This window comes from Alligator mississippiensis, chromosome 4 (genome assembly GCF_030867095.1).
Source record: "Alligator mississippiensis isolate rAllMis1 chromosome 4, rAllMis1, whole genome shotgun sequence".
In the NCBI taxonomy this organism is placed as follows: domain Eukaryota; kingdom Metazoa; phylum Chordata; order Crocodylia; family Alligatoridae; genus Alligator; species Alligator mississippiensis.
The window spans coordinates 100,501,087-100,524,590 of NC_081827.1; the positions used below are offsets into that span (position 1 = coordinate 100,501,087).

At 49.5% G+C, this 23,504-nt stretch overlaps 1 protein-coding gene across 5 annotated transcripts; it reads left to right on the forward strand.

The window, feature by feature from the left end:
* The first annotated feature begins 2,635 nt into the window (after nucleotides 1-2,635).
* C1QTNF6 (C1q and TNF related 6) lies at nucleotides 2,636-11,143 on the forward strand. Of its 5 annotated transcripts, none has more exons than XM_006270244.4 (3): nucleotides 2,636-2,844; nucleotides 6,803-7,052; nucleotides 8,384-11,143. In XM_006270244.4, exons 2-3 carry the CDS (start codon nucleotides 6,809-6,811, stop codon nucleotides 8,929-8,931), a joined length of 792 nt encoding a protein of 263 aa, XP_006270306.1. In that variant the 5' UTR covers nucleotides 2,636-2,844; nucleotides 6,803-6,808; the 3' UTR covers nucleotides 8,932-11,143. The 5 variants fall into 5 exon arrangements, with proteins under 5 accessions (XP_006270306.1, XP_006270307.1, XP_019345116.1 ...); XM_006270245.4 differs by lacking the exon at nucleotides 2,636-2,844 and adding an exon at nucleotides 5,644-5,830; XM_019489571.2 differs by lacking the exon at nucleotides 2,636-2,844 and adding an exon at nucleotides 5,664-5,771.
* Nucleotides 11,144-23,504: the final 12,361 nt, after the last annotated feature.

Sequence of the window (23,504 nt, forward strand, 5' to 3'; positions counted from 1 at the left end):
CAGACACCTAAACACACCCATACATGTAAGATAACATGTACTGTCTAAAATATGCACACACTTCAACTGTGTAATATACACACAGACCTAAAAATACACCCACAAACACATGTTTAAAACAGGCGTACACATACTAACTCATATATGGTGCATGTGCATCCACTTCAGGACACATAGTCACAACCTGCACTTTTCAAATAGTCTTACATCACAGTCTCTAGCTAGGAAAGGGGGCTTCTATCTGGGGCAGTGGGGTAGATAGAAGCATTGTCTAGTTCATACTGTACCGGTTGTCGGCCAAGGGGGCAGCTTCACAGTGCTGACGCTAACGTAAGAACTGGGTAGACAGCGCTAAATTGCTTTCAGCACCATGGCTTCACACAACACTCACTGACATAATTAGGAGTCTTTTCACGGACCTCATTCGGCATTGGACCCAGTCCCATGTGTAGTGCTGTCAGTGCAGAGAGCAGCATTTACTGCTGACACCAGGTGCATACCGTGCCAGGGTAGAGGATGCACAGGAGAGCAGGAGAGGCCACCAATGGCTCTAGCCGCTGTTCTCTATTTCTCCTGCAGGTGGAGCTATTTGCCCACCCAGGCCCCTCTCAATAGGGTCACCTGTTTTCCTAAGTTTCCAGCCCTGCCCTCAGGGCTCATAGGAATGGGAGAGGAGCAGGGCACAAAATATGAGAATGCAGCTGGTCACAGATGATCCTCAGTTGTGGCCAATGTAACTAATACATTTGGTGCCTGACCAGCGCCCCATGGAAAGATCCCCATTCAGTTACTGGGCTTTGGATCAAGCCAGTGGTCAGTACAGCCAACTAGTCACTAACCTATGAGTCAGGGTTGCTTGGTCAATGCTGACTCTTCAGTGGAGGTAACTGTCTGGGTCACAGCTACACAAGGAGAAAATATCTCATCCTGTTGCTCGGTGCGTGCAAGGGAAAATCCTGACTTGCTTCATGAAACAAAATGTCTCCCAGAGGGAGATGATATTAGGAAATTCTCTCCCACAAATAACATCTGTGGAAAAATAGGATTTTCCTAGTGTGGGACACCACCCGCTGAGCAGGGCTCAGTCCCATCCAATCCGACAAGAACATGTTTTGCACAGAGCCATCCGTGATGGCTGGTTTAGCTGGAGGTGGAAAGGATGTGAATGGGAAGGGAGAGGGACGCATGAGCCACAGGATGTTATCCATCTACTAACGGCCAGTGATGTAGGTGGGAATCCAAACCAGCCACCGGACTGATTCTGCCAGGTGCACATCTGCCATTGAGATGTCTTTGATGAATCCCTCACTGTAGCACCTCAGTGCAAAGCAGTGCAAATACAGCTGGTGCAGCCTTGAGGTGTCATGGCTTTGGCATGGTAAAGCAAACATCCTCACGTTGGACTGCTGGTCTGACAGAGCAGGTGAACTGGGGGCTTAGCTCCCTACCCCCCCATTTGTGAAAGGGCCCTAACATTTGGCAGCTGTTCTCAGAAAGACACAGGTGAGTCTGTACCTCCTATTCCTGCTTGATGTGGGCCCCATTGAGCCCTAATTTGTCCTTACATGAGAGCAAAGGGCCATTTGCCTTATGAGGAACATAGAACAACACTCTGAGGTTATAATACTACCTGCCCCTGGCCTCCAGGGGTATGGACAAGCATCACATTTGTTACATGTTTGATACAGGACAGATGTTTTTATCCCACAACAGAATGCAAGTGTACAGATGTGCACAGCTGCTAACCTGTGATAAAACGGGACGGAAGTGTACTGGGAGGAAGGTGACATTGCTTTGGTCCTCAACATCTCAAAGGACATCCCTAGGTCTGTCATACTACAGAATCTGCAACAGGTGGGCTAGGCAGCTCTCTAGATGTCCCACAATACAGCATTCCTGCCTGCCCCTCAGGCCTCTCTGGTACTTGAAAGGCCGCTTTGGTACTCCAGGCAGAACTCTACAGCCATTGGAGAATTTAGCCTCACAACAACCTCAAAGGGCCAAAATGATGGCCAAGATTATCAGATGCGGCTCATAATTCTGAGCCCCCAACTTATGAGGCCTTAAAGGGGTCTAAAAATTGGTGGTGGCTGTTTTTCAATATACTTTGGCTGAATATTCTGCTATACAGATGGGGACACTGAGGAGTATGTAAATTATACCATGGATGTCTATGACACCCTCAAGCAGGCTTTCTCCTGAACCCAAAATGGTTTAACCATGTTCATATGGCACCTTGGGCAAGCTACTCAGCACAGCTGGGTGACAGCCAACTAGCTGACACCTAGTTGCTGCTAACTGGGCAATTTGCTGTGCTGGCTGGATGTAGCTGGTTCAGGATGCAGCCTGCCTGGACTGGTGCAGCATGCTTGAAAGAACCTTTGCTGTGCTTGGCAAGTTTATCACATATACACAGCCCAAGTGACTTGACCAAGATCACCCAGGATGTCAGTAGCAGAGTTGGGAACATTGCTGAGAAATCGTGACTGCCAGTTCCCCTGCTGTGGCCACTAGACAACGTTCACTCCTTCCTTCTAAGGAAAGGGCTGGAGGTAGTCCAAAGGAGTAGGCCCCATTCCGAGGAGAGAATCAGCTGTTGAGCCAAGTAAGTTATGTTATGGAGAGAGAGAACTCAGCCTGGCACCATCCAGAGTGTGGGGGAGAGCTGCACAAAGCACTAGGTTTCCAGGCAGGATGAAAAAGACAGTAATTACATAACACCACTTGGCTGGCATCTGGTTTCAATCAGCTGGGTCCTTGCTCGCCCTCTCTTCTCCCAGTCTAACAAGGAGCAGCTGAGGATACACGTAGCCCAGCACAAGACCCTGCTTACGGGGTTCAGAGGTAAGGGGCTCTCTGCTCTGTATTCAAAGTACCCAAAGAATGGGAAAGGGAGGGGAGCGGACTGGACTTAGGGGAGGGGGGGGAACAGGAAAAGGAAAATTGCTTACGTGGCTGGGAAGAAGGGATTCTTTGCCTGCCTTCAGATACGGATAACATGTCCACTGCAGATCCAGGAAGAGTGCAGCCCTATTTGGCATGTGGGGAAGCTATGAGAAATTGAGTGTGTGTGTATAGGGGGAGTTGTGTGTATGTGATGAGTATGTGAAGGCTGGAGGAGCTGCATAGTTGTGGGGGTAAGACGCAGGCAATGCTGAGCGGGGGTGGGGGGTCCTGAGCATACTGGGGCTGTGTGCATGCAATGAGGGGACAAAGCATGAGGAAGGGGACATTGGGCTCAGTCCTTGAGCACTAAACTTGTGTTTGGGACAGGGTAAGCAGCTGCCCTTCAGCAGCAACTGCTTGAATCCAAGCTGGCAAGAGCTTTCCTGGGCTGGTTCCAAGGCAGAGTGTGCTTGGCAAGGGGAGGGGAGTTATGTACAGGAGATGCCTTGGGCTTGGTCGACACTTAAAAGATTTCCTGGCACAGCTGTGTTGGTTAGTGGCCTGGAAACCACATTCCTGATTGACAGCTGCGTTGGCAGAAACCCCATTGTTGCTGCAGGTATACTGGCATGCAAGGCCTGATGCAGCATATTCCATTCAGGGAACTGGTATAAACTATAACAGCAAAAGTTTGTTGGCTAGTGTTAGTTCCATCTCCAGAAGAGGGGGCTGTTGATACAGTTCTGCAAGCCGCCTGCTCCTGGAAACCAGTAGACAAGGGCTTGTGGATTCCCCCACTGTTCTGATCAAGTAATGAAAGGGCAAAGGCACTGGCCAACAAAATCATCCCTTAACATGCCCTTCCCTGAGTGCTCGGAAGGATGGGGTATGAAAGGTGCTGAGGAGACACCAGCCACCCTCTCCTGCCACCTCCCCATGAAAGGAAAATGCCTCCCGTGGATGAGAGCTGCAAAAGGGGCTGAAAAGGATCCCACTGGAGCTAGGTTATGTCAAGACATCTCAGAGACTGCCACTGCCTTTGTCTTCGCTGCAATTGTCCCCCTCACACCTCCCAGGAGAGCCCAGTCCTTAGCACTTCGTGCACATTATTGAATGATTAAGCCACATCCAGCAGTGGGAAGCAGAAGGTTCAGGATCCTTCTGCACAAAGCTCTGCCACAACTCCACTAGCAGCAAATTGGCCCAGTCTCCCCATTCTGCAGATGGGGAAACTGAGGCACAGTGAGGCAAGTGGGACTTGCTCAAGGTCTCACAGCCAGTCAGTAGCAGAGTCCAGAGGAGAACCTAGGAGTGACAGGGCACTAACACCCTGCCCTGTCACGCCCACTCTGCTTCCTGGGCCAAGGGGGGAATCCACTCCTCTTCCATTCATTTGTGGCTTCCAACGTACCAAGCAGACTCATGTTACCTTTGGCCTCTTTTCTCTACTCCCCCTCCCCCTCTTCCCCTTGAACATATTTTCCCAGACTTTCCGTTTGCTTCTCCAAGGGTGCTGGGACCCTTGCCAAGCACGAGCTGCTCTCTGGGAAGCGAGCTGGCCACAGCCGCCCTCAGATTTCTAGCCTAAACACTCAGGAGGAAAAAAAATCCTCTCCTAGCAGCCAAAGGGCTGGGAGACATTCTCCACTTTCCCTCTAAAATTACAAGAGATACAACAAAGCTGCTGACTCCGCACTTCCAACCTCAGCAGAAAGGAAAAATGGCTTCTCTTGCCTCTGCTACCCAACCCCCTCCATCCCAGGGAACAGGCCATGAGCCAGAGTCAGGCCTGGCTTGACTTTACTCCAGGGACCTGGGGGAGAGTCTCTTTCCATCCTGCTTTGCAGCATAGGGAAAGGAGGATCAAGGCTAGGCTGTTGTTCTGTGGGGAATGAGATTGAGGGACTGCAAATAACAAGGGGAATCTCCTCTCTGACTCTCTTTCCCAGAACCATAACCTGGCACCTGTCCTTGATGCCAGGAAGAGACTGACCTGACACGAAACCTACAGTGGGGTGCAGAGTCCCACATCTATGAAACCTAGTGGGGACCTTGTGCCCTGGAGGAGTCAGCACACCTCAGCAAGACCACACTCCAGTGCCTTTCCAGGCCAAGCTGCCTTAGGACATGTCAGGCAGGCAGCAAGAGAAGAAGAGCTTGCCTGCTTTCCCAAGCAGCAGAGACACTGTGGGGAGCAGGAAACAGTGGGGAAAGAGCAGCCAGGAGCAGAGAGGTGCAGAGGGACATGCCTGTTCTGGGCTGCATATGATATTATGCAGGAGCATGTATGTGTGCAATCAGGCAGGGTTATTTGTGTGTGTGTGTGTGTCCATGTGCAGTCATGAAAGGGGGGGGGTGTGCAATCATGGAAGGGTGCATGTATGTGTGTACAATCATGCAGGGGCATGTTGTGTGTATGATCATGCAGGGATGTGTGTGTGTGCACACGCACATGATCGTGCGAGGGCATGGGTGTGTGTGCACATGATTGTGCAGGGGCATGGGTGTGTGTGAAAGATCATGCAAGGTTGTGTGTGTGTGTATGATCATGCAGGGGCATGTGTGTATGTGATCATGCAGGGACATGTATATGTATGTGTATGTGTGTGTGTGGGTGTCATGGGATGCAGAGGCCAGAGGCTTTCCTAGCAAGGGTGCAAGGCGCTTGACCTCATGGGGGAAGGTCCCCACTGTGTGCATGCCCGCCCTCATTGGCACAGGGTGGGGACTGGGATGCATCAGGCTGCTGCTTTAGCCAGTCCCACAAGCCCAGCAAAGAGTTAAAGGCACAGAAACCCAAGCTGGCTGCTTGGGGAGGAGGTGGGAGGCACAGGCTGGAGCCAGCAGCAGCGGCTGGAGCAATGGGGCTCACAGTGGGGATCCAGGCAAGTGGTGGACGCTGAGCAGCTGGGACAAGGCAGGAGCCCTTGGTGGCCACCCCAGGGTGAGGTTTTCTGTGAGGGGGGGGGAGGAGGGAGGGGAGACTGAGGCACACTAGAAATTTGGCCAAGGTGGCAGCGAGGGGGAACCCAAGCTCTGTGCCTCTGCATCCCAGGTCACTAGACCCCACTGGTGGGTTGGACCCTGCCAGTGCCTGCTGGGGTAAGATCCTGTCCTGTGCTACTTGGGTCAAGGCTCCTAGCGAAGAGTTAATGCCTGTGGATGAGATGTATGCCTCCAACTCTCCCTCAAGCTGTGAAGCTGATTTGATGCTTTCTGGTGAGATAATGGGTGATTTTCCGCCCACAAAGTGTGGAGTCTATCCTGAGAGCAGGCAGATCTGGAGTACCCTAGAGTTAGTTTCTTCACTTCCCCCAGATCTGTCTGATCATCAGCTCAGGGCCCGGTGTGTTTCTGGCTTTGCCAGCGGCATGAAGGGAGTAAGTATTTCAAGGGGATGTACTTAATACTCCGAGGTCAGAACCATTATCTCTCAGTTCACTCCTGAGAGGTGAGTTTGTTTTCATGGTGACAGGCTGTTGAATTTCCCTCCGCTCCTCCTGTTCCAGCTTGAAGACTGCATCCACAGCCTGTGATGCCCTGGGTGCCAGTGGTTAGGCTCTGGGCACTGATGCTGTAGGCTCCAGAGATCAGATCTGCCTACAACGGCACTGCCCCAGTCTCCAGTGGGTCCAGACTGTTGGGCGTTGGGCATGCCCTAGCAGTGACACCGCAGCAGCTTGGTTTGCAGCATGAGACCTCAAGAGACTATGCATTAGGCTTCCAAATAGCACCTCTCTGCAGAGCAGTTACTAACTCTGTCTCTGCCTCTGTCTCTGCTCCCAGGGTGAGTGAACTGCTGATAGCCATCCAGCATTGAAGCACAGGCCTCCATCCTTTCCTGTTGACCCTCCACCTGAGCTCCCTCTTGTCCCCTGGCTCTGTCTTTCTCCCTTACTTTCTGATATCTTCTCAGGTCATTATGGTAACGATCCAATTGCGGGCTCACTTGGCCTTCCTCATGCTCCCCCTGTTTGTGTTTGGGGTACCCACGGATGAGCCAGACCCCAAAGAAGTGACCACCACCCCAAGCAGTTGCAGACGCTGCTGCGACCCGCTGAATTCTCATGAGTCCCCAGAAGCGGCTCCTGACCTGGCCAGCCGCCACTCTTTGCCCTACCCGATGCCTGAGGTCCGCCCTTACATCAACATCACCATCCTGAAAGGTGAGTGCCATGCTTGTATGCTTATAATGTGGGGTCCCTGTGCTGAAGATAAAGGCTGTGTGCTTGCATTCTGGCTGCCCCCCAAAGTGGCTTTCATGTTATGATGCTGAAGACAAGTGAAAAGTGGCATCAGTTAGATATTAAACTGCAAGCCATTCATCAACATGTCAGTGCCCAGTGTCTGGATGGACGGACTTCCCATTGCACGCCACTGTCATGCTGACTTGGCAGGCTTACATTTGTATACCTAGAAAGGTAGAACTATCCCAGAGATCGCTAATGATCCCCTGAACCTACCAGCCTTTCTGCTTTTACCTCTGAACTGAGGGGAGCCATCTCCTCACTTGATTTCCACTGGCTCTTGTTTATTAACAGTCCTGGGGTGGCAGTGGCAGTGCCTCTGACCAGGACAAGAGATCTCCTTCTAGATTCATCTGCTTCAGGATCACGCTGCTATGTGGTGCAGAGGGAGGTAGTGGTGAGGGAGAGAGCATATGCTAAGAGTGAAGGCACAAGTCCCATACTAACATTTTGCACAGGAAAAATTGCAGGGAGACATTCTCCCAGCTCTCACATCAATCTGGAGAGGGAGAAAAAGAACAAGGGAAGCCCTAACATTCCTTTTTCTTCTGAGCAGCTAGGAGGATATTTGCACGGACACCCCCACACTTAGATGGGCAAAGAGCGACTCCCATCCAAGACCTGTCCCACGCAGCTCCTGCTGGTTGAGCGTAGGGTGGAATGGGGATGCCTCTCTGTTTCAGAGCAGCTGCTCCTCATTTGAGCCTGCACTGTGCTGATGTCTAAAATGTGCATGTGTGGTGAGTCTTGTCAGTGATGGGGGATCCTGTTGTTCAGGGCCATTTACTGTTGCCCTACAGCCCCCTTGGGTTAGCTGGGCCTAAGCTACCCATCCTTTCCAGGAAATATTTCCAGTGTTGGTGAGCACTGAACCGTATTCATGACAGGGAGCATGTCCATGACTGCCTCCCCAGCACAGGGGGCATTCTGGGGTAGAAGAGGGAGTGGGGGTTGGGAGAACCTGGTCTCAAATGGTTTCTCCTCCCTGCAAGGACACATTGAAGCACGGGTATAAGGCATAACGCCTCTGTTGGAGGCGACACCATCTTCCCCAGACCTTTACTGTGGAAGGCACAGACTACATCCACTCTGCCCCCTGTGCTGGTGCCAATAAGAAGATGAATGTGCAACTCTAGTGTCTGGCCACAGCCACTGTCTCCTTATGGCACCTTCTCACAAGAACCTGGTTTGGGCACCTTCTCCATCTCCCTAAAATATCACATGGGGCATGTCCTCTGCTTATTTTGCAGGTGAAAAAGGAGACCGGGGAGAGTCTGGGATGCCAGGGAAATGGGGAAAAGAAGGGCCACGAGGTGAGCGGGGTCCCCAGGGTCAGAAAGGCAGCAAGGGCCAAATGGGTGCCCCAGGTGATCCCTGCAAGCATCAGTATGCTGCTTTCTCAGTGGGCCGCAAGAAGGCACTCCACAGCAGTGAGGGCTACCAGGCCTTAATCTTTGACACTGTCTTCGTCAATCTATATGGCCACTTCAACATGTTCAATGGCAAGTTCTACTGCTACGTGGCTGGCCTCTACTTCTTCAGCCTTAATGTCCACACCTGGAACTTCAAGGAGACCTACATGCACATCATGCGCAATGAGAGCGAAGAAGTCATCCTCTATGCCCAGCCCAGTGACCGCAGCATCATGCAGAGCCAGAGCCTCATGCTAGAGCTACAGGAGAAAGATGAGGTTTGGGTGCGCCTCTACAAGCGTGAGCGTGAGAATGCCATCTACAGCGATGACATTGATGTCTACATAACCTTCAATGGCTACCTGGTCAAGCCCAGTATTGATTAACCAGCTTCTTCTCTTGCTGTTCTCCTCTCCTTCCTCTCTATCTCACAGTCTTTCTCTTTCTCTCTCTCTCCACTGCCCACAATCACTGCAAACCACAAGGAATGAAACAGGAGGGTCATGATGGAGGAAGCTCCAGGATACTTCAGAAAATGGGAGGGTACAGGAACCCATCTTTCCCAAAGGGGACTGTCAGCATTCAAGGTCATTGACTGCCTTGAGAGAGACATTCCTACTGCATTGGGGGTGCCAAGTTTATGACTGCTTCAGCCCTCTCATGGCTTAGGTCAGCTGACAGGGTCCTAGACATCAATGTCAAGCCAGGGAGCAGTCAGGCAGTTAGTTTATCGCTGTCTATGATGAGCTGTCTGTGATAGGTTGTGTCAGTGGCTGCTTCTCCAGACAGTAACCAGTCAGATTTACAGGTGGTGCAAATTGGTGCATCTCCACTGAAGAAAGCAGCAGAGTCATACTGCTCTACACCTGCTGAGGATTAAGTCCTGCATATCAGAGAGAGACAGACAGCCTCTCTTGGACCCAGTAAGCCTCCCTCTGCAGAGCATCCTGGGATCCTCTGCAGCCTCCATTCCTGTGTTGGGCTCAAAGCCAGCTCAGCCCAGAGCAGAGTGTTCCCTTTCCAAAAACTGAAGGTGGAATTGGTTCCACTCTTTCCATTTACATCATTCCATTGATATAAGCAGAGATACTTCTCACATGCTGGTGACAGAGGAGGTTCAGAGCCAGGGAATCAGCTCTGGGCTCACACTGTGTCCATCCGGCAGAGGTGGCTCCCATGGCTCTGCCAGGAGACGGTCCTTCCTTTCAAACCCCACCCTTCCCTCCAACCCATTTACTAGCACAATCTGGAGAAGGGGGACTGGCTTGTGGGGGGGGGGGGGAGTTCATCATGGGTTCTTAAACTACTAAAGCACATATTGAGATCCCAGGGACTAGATAGACCAGAGCTGTTTGATAGCCTGCATGAAACGTGTCGGGGGTTTCAGTCCCATTCTCTGCCTTTGGCTGTCCCCCTGCTATCAGCACTTAGTTGGAGTGAGCCACAGAAACTGGAACACCTTCCCATTGTCAAGGCTGAGGCTAGAAGCAGGACTGTGTGCTGAAGTTTGGGCTGCCCCGGCCTGTTTGACGCAGGCAGCATTTTCCAGTGTTCTTGGCATTGGCCTGACTCTGCTTCCACTGTCATCAGTGAAGATGGCATCAGGGAGGAGAATGAGGTCAACTCTGAGAGCTCCTGGAAACCCAGCCCTGCATGTTCTGAGGATGCCATAAAGAGCAGAGAGAAGTTTACAGGGCTGGCAGAGGACTGGACTCACCAGGGAAACAACAAGAGACATGGAATAGATGTTAAAAACACACTCAAGAGAATTGTGGGCCAATTTCTCTCCTGCCAGTGTTATTACCCCTGCTTTGCTGAGGAGGAGGAGCTGGGGAGATGCAAATGAATTCCATGCTCCACACCTGCTCACATACTGCATCAAGACAGTTGGTATTAAGAGTGCCTCCAGGGCAAGGTTTGGTGCTACTAGGGAATTGGTGTGGTGAGACAATCCCAGGATGTGAAGGAACATGAAAGCTGGAGTTCTTCTCTCTCCCTTAGCAGATGTGGAGTACTGAATCACTCCAGGGCAGGGCTTGGGCAAGTAGCAAAGGAGCAGTGTGTTTGAAGGGAGAGGGGGGTGACATTTAGGCATGAATGAACTAGGACTGAATCCCTCCCTCTTTCTAGAAGCCACAGACTGCAATCCCAGATGTTGCATATTTACAGTACGTGCGTCCCTGTGTCTCCTCAGGGAACAGCAGGAATCTCTAATGCTGAATAACTTCCAGACCTGAGCTCTGAATTCCCTTTGCTTTCCAGTTTCACCATTTGTTTCCTGCAGACCAGTGCCTTCAAGGGGGAGCTGATCAGGGCCTAAAGTGCATGGGGGAGTCAGTGCGTGCTTAATTGGCCAGCTTCAGACCCACTGGTGCTAAATAAAATGATGGTCCCTTGGTGCTAATTGAAGCTTCAGGAGACTCACTGGTGCCCACTGGAAGGCCTAATAGAGACATATTGTACTGTGGAATTAATGGTGCTTTACAATATCAAAACCAAGAATTTGCGTGTGTATGTGTGCGTGTGTGCGTTTGTGTGTGTGTGTATATATATATATATATATATTTCAATCATATTAAAACTTTTTTTGCACTTTGAGAGGATTACCCCCATGGTCTCTTCTTTCTGTAGGTTAAGGCAGTATGCTCCAGCAGAGCAGACACTGGCCACCAAGTCCAAAGAGCTGGGTTCCAGAACTGGCTCCACCACGAACCTGCTCAGTGATCTCTGTCAAGTCACTCTCTGTGCTTCTGTTCCATGCTGCCTAAGATGCAGATCATGACCCCTTTGCCCCCTCTGTAAACAAGAGTGAGTGGCATGGATGAGAAGTGCCACACAAGTTTTATTATTGGGACCATTTTCATCCTTCATGGAAAATGCTTTAAGTTAGAAAAGCACCAAGAGGTCGCGTGGAAGAGTCACTGGAAAGCAAGTGATGATCAGTGGTGTACCAACCACAGGAAGATTTGGCTCTATATTTCTAGCTGATCCCTTGGGGAGGGGCAAATTCAGGAAATCTCTTGTGGGAGAACAGACGTTTCTTTCTGGTCAGATTTCTGGTACATCCTGGTTTCAGTTGTGTGGCAGATATGGTAAGAACAGCTTTTCTCTGGTATTTCCACATAGCTACAGAGATCTGACAGCCAGGAAGTACAGACCAGAGAGGAAGATTAAATCATTGACTAGACATTTATAGTATCAGTAGTACCACAGGGGACAGTTTCAGAGCCAGGTTGTGGATCAGGATGGGGGGGAGGGATATGACAGGGGAATGTGCAAAAACAGGAACTCGGGGTGAAGGGATGGGCGCTAGAGATCTGGTAAGTAGGAAGACTGGAATGGAGAGAAGCTTGGGGATCAGGTAGAAGGATGGGTGAAAGTTTAGTGTTAAGCAGGGATGCTTGAGAAGGATGGGTGACTATTTAGTGGTAAGCACTAAGCAGGTGAATATATGGAGGAATGGGCAGGAATACAAAGATCAACCTGGAGGGACGAGTTTGGTGAAACAAGGGGCTGGGTGGGGACCTAAGATCAGATCCTGGGGTTGGTGGAAAGTTGTGGGAGCGTGGGGAGAATAAGTGAGTGCATGGCACTTACTTCACCATTTTTGGGGCCTGTTGCTGAAGGGAGAGTGCACGCTCAGCTGCACAGGGAAGGGGGAGAGGAAGCATCAGTCTGGGAGTTCACTTTGGGTCTTTTTCTTTTCTAAACAACTGCTCTAAGCTGCATTTCTTATGTCACAAAGCTCTGACTGATTTGTAACTCATTAGAGATGACCTGTGACAGATCTGATTACAATCTCCCACCTGCTCCCTCAGGCTGCCTGGATCCCAGTGCCAAACCTGAAGCCAGAGCCATCTCCTGGCACATCTGGTACTCCTCCAGGTCCCACCCCAGCCTCCTGTTGCTTGTCTTTCCGAAGCCACTCCACAGCCTACATAGCTACCCAAACAGAAGAAGATTCTCAGGAAGCCCAGGATTTTGCATACTCACACCCTGGGGCCATTTTGGTGAGATTCTGATGGAACTGGTGAGGTCTGTCATACACAACAGAGTCCCCAATGGTGACAGTCCTTTGGATTGGGAAAAAAGGGAATTTAATTCCCCAACCCTTTAAAATGGTTTGTATGAATGGAGCTAGTAATACCTTTTGTTCCCTTTTCATTGCTCCCTCACTGATCATCTCCTCTGATTCCAGAGGGGGAAGCAGGCAGAAATGGCCTATAGCTCTGTTCTCTCCCCTTCCCCAGGACTGGGTGACAAGTGGCGTTCTGAGTGAATGAAAAGGCCACCCTTAGCCTCAGCAAGGGCTGGTCAGGGAGGCCGCCCCTCCATAGCCAGTGGCTTTACACTGATCTCAGGTGGGCTGGCCCCTTTCATTTAGTGACTCTGGATAGGTGCCAGTGAGATAAGCAGCTCTACGGCTCAAAAAGATCCCTTGGCCAGGCTGACTTTGTCACTGTCTGACCACAGGATTTCATTAGAGTCCAGTTGTACATCAGGTTTCAGAAACCTTGTTCAGTCAACAAAAAGGTCCTGTCCACCTGACCCACCTCAGAGTCCCTGGCCAGGCTCTTAGCTAGTATAAAGCTAGTGGTGACTTCATTTATTTTAGTGAAGCTACAGCAGAGGCTTTGTCGCACTCTTTTTTGAGGCGACTCACATGCATGGTATGATACCAAGCAGGCAATGTGGCCTAATGCCCAATATAGGAACTGGAGAGTCAAGAGACCTGAGTTCTGGCCCCTGCTCTGCCACAAATCTTAGGGTTTTTGCCTCAGTTTCTTCATCTGGAAAATGGGAACAGCGATACCAACCTCCCTCGTAAAGTCCTTTGAAGTTGAAAAATGCAGAGCTAGGAATTACCGTGCTTTAGCTCTTTGAAGCTGTCTGTCTCAGGACTGGCCCTTTAACTGACTTCCTGCTGCTTTCTGCTGGTTTGTGGTCTTGCAGGTAAAAAGAGGGCAGTGGGAGAACAGAGGTATGTGGGCAGGATATGGTGCTGTCTGGAAGAGGAAATGGCAGCTTGCACGCCCGGCCCACCCAGTGGGAAGCTGGAGGTCCCTGCAGTAGCTTGTTGCCCTAACTCCCCCACCAGAAAGAGGGAAAGAAAAATTTTAAAAACAGGGAGAGGAAAGGGAGACTCCAAGGCCAGCAAGAGAGTGGGTCCTTGAAGAAGCGCTGTGGACAATGTGTATCCTCAGCTGCTAAGTCCAGCAGCCGCCTGGTGCAGGCTGCAGTGCGGGGACTGGTTCTGTGTCAGCCCCCTTGTCTGCCAGATGCAGAAGTGGGGGCCCCAAAGGAGCTGGGGGAGAGCAGAGGGGAGCTCTGATGTGGGTTTGAATGCCTGCCATAGTGTAACCAAGGAATCTGCTCCTGCTCAGCTCTGCTGAGATGGGGGATTTTTGCAGAGCATGCTGCTCTGGATCCAGCTGTGCTATGATGTGGCGGATTTCCCCTCTGCTCCAGCCTGCTCTTCCTCCCTCCCCTCTGAAACCACTGAGCCAGCTCTAACCTCAGAGATGTTTATATGAAAGAGCAGGGGAATAACACTGGCCAGCAACACTGAGATCCAGTATAAAACCCTCTGACTAGTCCAGCTTTCCTTCCCAATACACTTCACAAGTAGTTAATCTCTACAGTTATCTCTTCTTTCCCAGTCCCTGTTCCATGCTAACTGCTGGAGTGCATGAAGGGCAGATCTTCTGGTTGCAAAGAGAAATCTCCATGGCTCCTACGCTGAGCTGTTTTGCATGTTATCTGAGGACAGTGTCTCCACCCACACAGGGATACCTTTGCTCTGTGCTGGGATCTGGAGGTGGAAGGTGGCTAAAGGACAACAGCGCAGCGCCACCACTGTCATGCTGGGATAAGGAACCTCGCAAGGGCCTGATGGAGCTCTGCTGTCTCCCACCAGGCCACCTTTGGGTGGACACATTTTGCCTCGCTGCCAGTGGAAGAGTTGCCCTTTTCGAGCACAGTTTGCTGCAAGATGTTATCAGGAAGTGTCTGTGAAGGGGCCAGGGCACCAGGCATTTGTTGTAGAAAGCACCACATGAACCTTCCCCCTCACCAGCCCACTGCCATCTCCCCTTCTGTTGTACTATTGTGAGCACCAGGGAACAAGGCACCGGCTGAAGCTCGTGACATTCTCAGCCCACGGACTGGCCCTTTGTTGACTCTGAGTCACCTAACCCACAAACTGTCAGAGAGTCACTGCAGATTCAGACCCTTTTCCATTCCTTTCCAGCAGAAACAGTTAGTTGAACAGACCAGGAGCTCTCACCATGCTGGTCCAAAGCCTACTGACGTCAATAGGAGTTTGCCCATTGACCTTAAGATCAGGCCCCAGCTGAGGAGAGAAGAAATAGCTTCCCCACTTTAATCCCCGGTCTGTTCCCACGCACATGGGGCAACACCTCCAATATGGATGGACATATGGGTCCTTGACTGTCAGATGTGGCCAAATCCTTGCGGAGAATGGGCACAAAACCCTGGGCAAAAAACCTGCTGCAACAGGGGGTCAACGTGTATGTGTTGAACACAGGGAGCGAGTTTAAAGGTCACAAACTGGCAGAGGATAGATTCAAACTAGACATCAGGAGGCGCTACTTTACTATCAGGGCGGCTAGGATCTGGAACCAACTTCCAAGAGAAGTGGTGCTGGCTCCTACCCTGGGGGTCTTTAAGAGGAGGTTAGACGAACACCTTGCTGGGGTTGTTTGACCCCAGGTCTTTTTCCTGCCATGGCAGGGGTCGGACTTGATGATCTGCTCAGGTCCCTTCTAACCCTACCAATATGAAACTATGAAACTATATGGACTGACACCCATCCTGATCACATGATTTTCAAGGGCCTGGCCCCTGCCCAAGAAGTTCAGCTTGCCAGACATCTAAATAAGCCATGCATTTATTTAAAGTATTATGGCATGCCAAAGATGCTTTCAAAGGCCAGATTAAGGCAGTCTTTAGCTCTGGCCAAACCACAACACAGGATCTTCCAACACTGCAGCCCTGTCCCTGCACCATGATCCCACACAAAGAGGCAGAGGTAACAGGAGAAGCCCCTTTCCCTTAACCTAGTGGTTGCTGGAGTGGGTGGTCTGCATTTTTCCTTTCCTCCTAAAGCAGGGGTGGGCAAAATGTGGCCCATGGGCCGGATGTGGCCCGCCAGGCCATTCTATCCAGCCTGCAGGGTCCCTAAAAAATTTAGAAAATGAATATTTATCTGCCCCTGGCTGCCTGTCATGTGGCCCTCGATGGCTTGCCAAAATTCAGTAAGTGGCCGTCTGCCTGAAATAAGTGCCTGCCCCTATCCTAAGGAGTCCTTGGTTCTTCCTCTTGAGCAGTGGATCTCAGGGTTACTACCTATCTAGATCTAGGGGCTATGTTGGGGCTATTGTTTCAAGCTCTCAGCAGACTCAGGATAACATTGCTGCTTTGGATACACAGCTGTCACATTTTCAACTTTGTTTCTGCAGCCAGAGAAACTTCTCTTTAACAAAAGGTGAGACAGTCCAATATAATCACAGGCTTCCAGGAGCTGGGGGCATAAGCACCGGCCTGTGCTACTTATGCCTTAAACCAGCCTTGCTGCTTTCACCTGTTGAGAGGCTGTCAGAAGTGATGCTACACACTGGACTGTGACAACCAGCCTGGCACAAAGAGGGGAATGTGTTGTGTTATTACATAATACGCTTGTCCTGCAGGATAAGCAAGTAAACAGGTGACAGCCTTCAAGAGCCCATTTTCTACACTTTATTTTAGTTATTCTTTTCTGATTCCAGTGCCAGCTTGAACTGTATTTTCACAGAAATCTTTTGGGTGCATAGTGGAGGGGAAGGAGTAGGAGGGTCAGGTGAAGACTGAGCAGTACAACAGGAAAAGGTCAGTGACGCAAACTCAGAGAAGCAGGCTTGCACTCTCTTACCTGAACTGCCTCTCTGTTTGTCCGTGTTGCTTTCTGTCGCCTCAGCGGCACTTCACACATCTGGGGACCACAGCTTATTCCACCGCCCACGTTCTTCCTCCCCCTCTAAGGGCTAGAAGCAGGGGATGGGGGAGCAAAGCAAGTAGAGGCTATTTTACCAGGCTGCCAAAGGACAAATGTAACAGGGCTTCTGAGAAAGCTTTACTCGGCTCTAGTCACCAAGCTCACCATTTAAAGGGGCACACACAGCTTTCCTGGGGTGCTGTCTCCTGGGGTGCAGAGAAAGAGGTGGAAGGTCAGTTCTGATGAATAGTACTAGCCTGACAGGCTTTGAAATGGAAGTGTTCATCTGATCCCTATACCAGATGCTGCACAGCAGGATCTGCAACCGTGTAAGCTTTCCCCAACCCCAACACACCCCTGCACACATGGAAACATGCACATAAGCCAAGGGGTCCTGGTCTTGACCCAAAGATACCCATGGGTAAGGAGGGAAAAGGAAGGTCAGTCTCTCAGTTCATTTTGTCCTTCATACAAAGCACATGGACTTCACTGAATCTCTCACTGACCAGCAGCAATGTGAGCATGTGTGTGTGTGAGTGCACGTGTGTGTAAATAGAAGATGCTTGAGAAATTCTCCACTCCCTTGCCCCAAAATGCATGTTACATAGCTCTGACTGTGCAACGACACCCCAGTCACCTCTGGGGGAATATTGGCTGATATCCTCCAAGCACCAGCAGAATTTTTCTTTCTGATGACAAAAAGCAACAAGAAGAAAAATGCTATTGCTTGAGTCCTGTGCACTAACCTGCTGCTTTCACTGGAGTTGCCAGCACTTCATACAGTATTGGCATTTCAAAGGACCCCCAACACATGCACACATACACACACATATTCCTCCCAGGAAACTGCTGCAGTTAAATGGTAAAGTTGCCTGCCAGGCCTCTCGCCTCAAAGGTTAGACCCCCTTCCTCCCAGGATGTTTTGCACACTGCTCCCCTGAGCCGGACTTGCCATATGGGGCAGCTAATGTGATCTTTTTTTAAAGTGCCTGGTACGCTATGTGTACATTGCTATGTATTGCTTCTGTCCAGCTGAGTCTTACGGCTCTTCAGTGACCACAGATGAATAAAAGTAATCTCCATGCTGACTCTGTCTCCTCCTTGGCAAGCCACACAGCACTAACTGCAGGACTGACACTCATGCAGAGACCCTACAAAGAGCTAAAGCCAAGCCCCAATGACTGCTCCTCCAGGAGGGAACCTACAGCCTTTCTTCCCACATAAGTTAATCATGCCTACTGCCTCTCATAGTCTACTGCTTGAAGCTAGCTACTTATAGAGCCTGCTCGCATTTTAGGGCCAAACTCCTCTCTGTGGCTTTGCTGGCTCATCTGAAGACAGCTGACCCCAGCCAGGATCTGGAGTCTTTCATAGGAAAGATTTGCAGAAAAATAGTTCCCTAGCAAAGCTACTAAGACATTAGCCTACCCTCCCTAAGCAGAGTGAAAGAACTTCATGCTGTCATACCAATGAGGACAGTGTGGCTATTTGGTCTCTAACGTGATGGGTGCATCTCTGGTCTACAAGCCAGTTTCCTTCAGGCTACTCAGCTCCTGAATCAGAGCTACTCCCAGTCTTACCTGTTTCTTCCACACAGGTCCCTGGGGAGAAGTCTGCCACAGTAATCCCTTGCCTACCAGGGATGCTGTGAAGTATTCATATACTGCAATACAGGAACACATACATAGTGCCTGGAAAGGCAGCACACATTGCTGTGTGAGTGCACAGGTAAACTTGAACAGCAAATATAAAGGGCTGCAGCAACAAGGACCACTTAAGAGCTGGCAGTGCAGATCATCAGCACAGAGCTTTAGGGAGGCACACATCTCACAAACCTACTGAAAATAAATGGCTTCTATTCTATTGCATTAATATCAGTGAACATAATAATAGTTATGCTCCTGAACTACCTTCCCCTGCTAAGCCTCAGGGGCCCTGGGCAATAATTTCATAATAAAACATATTAAGAAGTCAATAATCTAATTAACACCATCCCCTAAAGCTGCTCAGATACACAGGCAGGTAGACAGAAGGAGATCTAGCATGGGACAAAAGGAGGAGGAGAAATGTTTTAAACAAAAAGGGGACTGTGGTTATAATGATAAACTCCTTTGACGGAAGGAAGAAACTGTGATTAAACAGAGAACAGACGTAATAACAGCACCTCTGGGCTTATTTCCATGAATTTCCCTGAAGCAGCATGTACCTTCTTTAAGTAATTCTGAATGCACAATAAACCTTTGAATCTATCTTAATTTATTAGGCCTTAAAGCCTTTGTTGCTGCATAATAAATTCATCATGTATTTGAATACAAGCCATTCTCATTGTAAATATGCAGGCATCCAGAACCCCAGCTGTCTGTAAAGCACTTCTAAGCTCACCCAGGCAACAAAGTCACCATCTCCTCTCCAGGCAAAACCAGTAGCTGTCACTTAAAAGCAACCAGCCAAGTGAATGCTCAGTGAGGAGCTCATTTTGGGGCACCTGTGGTGTAAGGCTGGCATCACCTGGCCAGAACTGCTCTGGTCCCCAGTGAAGACCTGCTTTTTTCCACAGAGCTTCTCTCTTCAGTATAGCTTCTGGTGCAGGGCCAGTCTCCTTGTTGCCAACACAGATGTGAAATACCAGGGCACACAGGACTCCAGCTACACCCGCTGCATTTGGAAAGTCTCCTCCAGCAAGGGAATTTTCAGGAATCTGTTTAGGGCAACTGCTAACTGAATAATAACATTGTCCTGGCTGGACCAGTCCTTTTTCTATTAAGTGATTAAGAAACAGAGAATGATACCAAGATGATAGATTAATGAAGGGGGAGAGTATTGCATAGTCTCATCTATGCACTACTCTATAGATTTTCAGACAAGTTTTTGGCCAGGTTCCAGATCACAAGGGGAAACAGGGTCAGGTCTAGGACATGAACTCTGGGTCTTTAAGGCCTGGCTATGTGTTAGACCAAGTAGCCTCTCGTGGCACTGCAGAGCTGGAACTGTGAGCAGAATGCGGCCTGAGGGGATTTGATTATGGGGGATTATGCAGGAGAAGGAAGGAAGCCAACTTTATTCTCAGCGCTTAGGCCAAGTTTGCAGAGCTGGCAGTTAGTGAACAAAAACAAGCCTATTTTATATGGGTAACACAAGCACATTCACTGGTACAATAAGCAGAACTTCCCCCAGGTGCCATTTTAACAGACATATTTCAGAGTAGAACCGCAATTTGAGGGAAAACATACTTGGCACAATGTTGTAGTTTTAAGAAATGTAAATGTCTGAATGGCAGGAAATTCAAAGTAAAGGTTACGCTCAAAAGCGCTTTTTTTTTTTTGGAAAGTACCAGAATTAACCTGAAGAGTGTTGAAAGACCTAAAATATGGCTGAAGTTTGGGAGGAAACTTTGTGGGGTCCCTAGCTCCAGCCCTTCAAGTAAGCGGCTAGAGCATGGAGCCTCCATCCGCTCCCAAGCTCCATTCCAAAACACATGGCAGCAGTCATCCATACCTGAACAGCATGCTTGTCACAGGAACCCCACAAATACCTTAGCATAACCAGGAACTTTAGTTAACCAATAATGATACACACCCAAGGTCTCCAAAACTAACCCAAATTTTCTACCTCCACTGAAGGCAACAGAATGAGACCAATCTTGAATTTCTAGGCCAAACTACTTTTTTATGTCATAAGTCCCACACCTACCCAAACCAAATTACTCCACAGAAGTGCTCTGTACCTACTTTTTTTAACACTCTCATAACTCACTTCTGTTTGCCCCAGATGTTTCTGAGACATTCTGCTTTGGCATGCATGTGAGATTTCTTGTGGCTTTGATGAGTTTCTGTTAAGTTGAGGGGAGAAATAGAATCACTCATAACAGATAACTAGGCTTCACCCTTAACTAATATTTCCCCACTGATACATCTCTGGTGGCCCAATTCACACTCCTCTGAGAGCCTCAATTCTAATGTTTTCATGGGTATATTCTGCTGCACAAACAAAGGCTTGGTACTTAAGTTCTTTGACTTTTTGTTTTAAATAAAAAAACAAAAAGAAAAAGGACAGCTTCTTATCTGGGGCCCTGTGAAAATGCAGTTTTGCCTTGGTCTCCCACATTTTGAACTTCATCACTCTGCTCATGCAAAAAGGAAAAGTTTCACAGTTTCGGCAGCACCACTTCATTGGCTGTAATAAAACTTAGCTCAATGCAATGGGCTTGGTCTTCAGCTGGCAAAAATCCATGCAATCAGTTGATGCCAATGGGTCTATGCTGGTTCATACCAGCTGAGGATCTGGCTCAATTATTTTATTACAAGTATCCCTCAAATCACTGTTGTTTGAATGTATTGTTTCATAGCAACAGCAGCGCCTCTTCCTCACTGAAAGAAAAATCCTGAAATTTTATTCTTCTGCTACTTTGCAGCCATTTGTGCACAGAGGCGCTTTTCTTTGCCAGAGGAAAAAGGAGTTTCTTTCTGTCAATGTGCTTAACTGAAAACTAACTAAGTGCCTTTTCCGCATGCTTTCCAAAAACACTCATCTCTGGAATGAGACAGTGCACAGCTGCTCTCAGCCCACGAGGGAGTCAGAGAAGAGGGTGGGTATCACAAACATGGTGCGTGGCAGCTCTCACAGGCGCAAAACCTATCTAAACACATGCAGCATGGCCCCATTACCCTTGCTTATGCTGAAGAGCAAGGAGACCCACTGCAATCCATTGAGCTGCTCTCAGAGTAGTGTATGCTAAGGAGCTTATCTGTGTTAAGGACCTGCATTGACGCAGACTCCCCAGTGAAGGCAGGATAAATGAGATGGGTGGCAGATGTGCTTTATCCCAGTGCAGCCCTTTTACACCAGGGAAAAGGAAAAGGAGATGGGTGCAGGCACTGCCAGAAAATGAATTTTGAGATCTGGATAATGAGAGTTTTGAGCACGAGATTCTGAAGCCATTCTTCAGGTCTAGCTGACCTGCTCTAAGACCTCTCTTCATTCCCAGGGCATGTCAGCTCTGGATAAGGCTGCTCTAACCAGCAACAGCCCAGCAGCAGCCATTATACCAGTCAGGGATTGCTAGAGCCCAGTAACACTTTGACTGCACTTCTCCTTGGCCTAACCCTACATGCTAGAAGCTAGCTGCCAGCTTCTCTGGCTATACACCCTGCAAAGAGTCTCCATACCAGGAATCCTCAGCTGCCTACTGGTGGCAGCTTTTTATGGCCCCTTTACACTGATAGGTGATACGTTATCAGAGCTGAGGAGCCGGCCTGAGGTCTTTGTCATTCACAGTCCTGCTTCAGAGAGATAGATGAGGCATGTTCCTGACTGCAGAGTTTGGAGCATGAGTCTCAGTAGGGTTTAGATTTTAATGCTGTGCCTGAAATGGCCTTTTGCTGCAGGCTTCCTAAAAATAGTTCCACCCACTCCCTCAAATCACTGTTCTGCTTTCTGTATTTGAGTCCTGAGAGTCCTGTTCTGGACTGCAATGATGAAAAGCTAATCCTCCTCCTGCATCCCTCTCCCCACTTCTTGAAACTATTCTCCGCTCCATGTCCCTCCTCAAGCCCTCATTATTAACCTGCAGCCTTCACTCCTGTCCCTGTTTTGCCCCAGGCTCTGTCGTGCTTCTTGTGGCCTTCCTGATGTCCTTGTGGGCCTCAATCCACCAACCCTGTTGAGTAAATAGGCTTGAAACCACATGCTCCATTGCTGGTTTCCACAGGTCTACTTTCACATGCTCTGCTTTCTGCTCCCTGAAATTACTGACCTGGAGCTGACTGTGACTTGGAGCTCATCACTCAGTCACATCTACTCAAACGCTGTCACTGGGCCTATGCTAACTCCTCAGAGACTCTGAGATATGGCTTTAAGGGGCATTCAGCTCTGTCACCACTCTGCATGTCAGTATTTCAATATCTTCCTGCCCGGCCCTACTGGCCATGCTTGTCCAGCCCTGACCAGACAGGAAACGTTACACATTGTACTTTAGAGAGTTTGTGCATGCGATGGGAGGGGAGAGGGGTATTGGGTTTTGAGGTTAGGTAGATGTGTATTTTCATTTGCAAAATGCAGGGGGGTTACACTTGAGGTTGTATTTGGGACTGCCTGGGTATACAGCAGACTATGTCTCTACACGGTGAAAATGTCCATGTGACGGTTGTGCTTATAAAGGTGGTGGTTCCTGTTTGGGACAAAGTCTCAGGACTCCTGGGTTCTCTTCATGGCATTGCCACTGCCCTGTTGAGAAGTCCCTTTAATCACCTCTCTTCTGCTTTTTTTGTAGAATGGGGATATTTCCTTCCTCGCAGCTGTGCAATGAGAGGTAATACACTGAGATCCTCAGGTGGAAGGAAAGAGAAAATGTTTGTGTGTCTGTGCAGAGTGAGGGGCATGTTTGTTTGTGTGGGTAGGCGAGCTCTGTGTGTGGGAAGGGTGTCTGCATGTGGTGTGGCTGTGCAAGAGTGGTGGTTGTATCTGAGGCCTGCTTTACATACAAGGGCACACCAGTTCAATGCAAGGTGTGATATTTCGATTGGCTTAAACAAACGGGCACTGCCTTGGTGTGGATGCTCTTAAATGGAGTTCATCCTGGTTTGCACCAGTGCAGAAACCTGCAGGGGCAAGCTAGGTTTCCTGTGGTGTAAATGCATCCACACAGGGATTAATAGTTAGCAGTTTTTTTTAACTAGATTAAACTCAGCCAAGGTGTGTATGCAAGCCTGAAGTGGCGAATGTGCAGCGTGGTCTGCATGTGTGTTTCAAAAGGGTAGGCTGTGGGTAGCTGGAGGTGTGTCTGCATGCTGGGGGTGCGTGCAATGATTGCACATGGATACCCAGCACTGTCAAGCTGAAGCCCAGACACCTGATTCCTCGTCCCCCGCCTGTACCTTTTTTCAGTACCAGTCAGGAAGTGGGACGTGGTTTGGGGCTTTTTATTCTCGGCCTCGCTAGCCTTTTCGATACTTCGGGGCCTCATCTCGT

What these genes read in the sequence shown, in the direction of transcription:
- C1QTNF6 (XM_019489571.2), top strand. Translation starts at nt 5,748, where the DNA reads ATGGGGCTCACAGTGGGGATCCAG. An exon ending in GGCTCACAGTGGGGATCCAG is followed by an intron (nt 5,772 to 6,802) that starts GCAAGTGGTGGA and finishes ATATCTTCTCAG; the next exon opens with GTCATTATGGTAACGATCCA. An exon ending in CAACATCACCATCCTGAAAG is followed by an intron (nt 7,053 to 8,383) that starts GTGAGTGCCATG and finishes CTTATTTTGCAG; the next exon opens with GTGAAAAAGGAGACCGGGGA.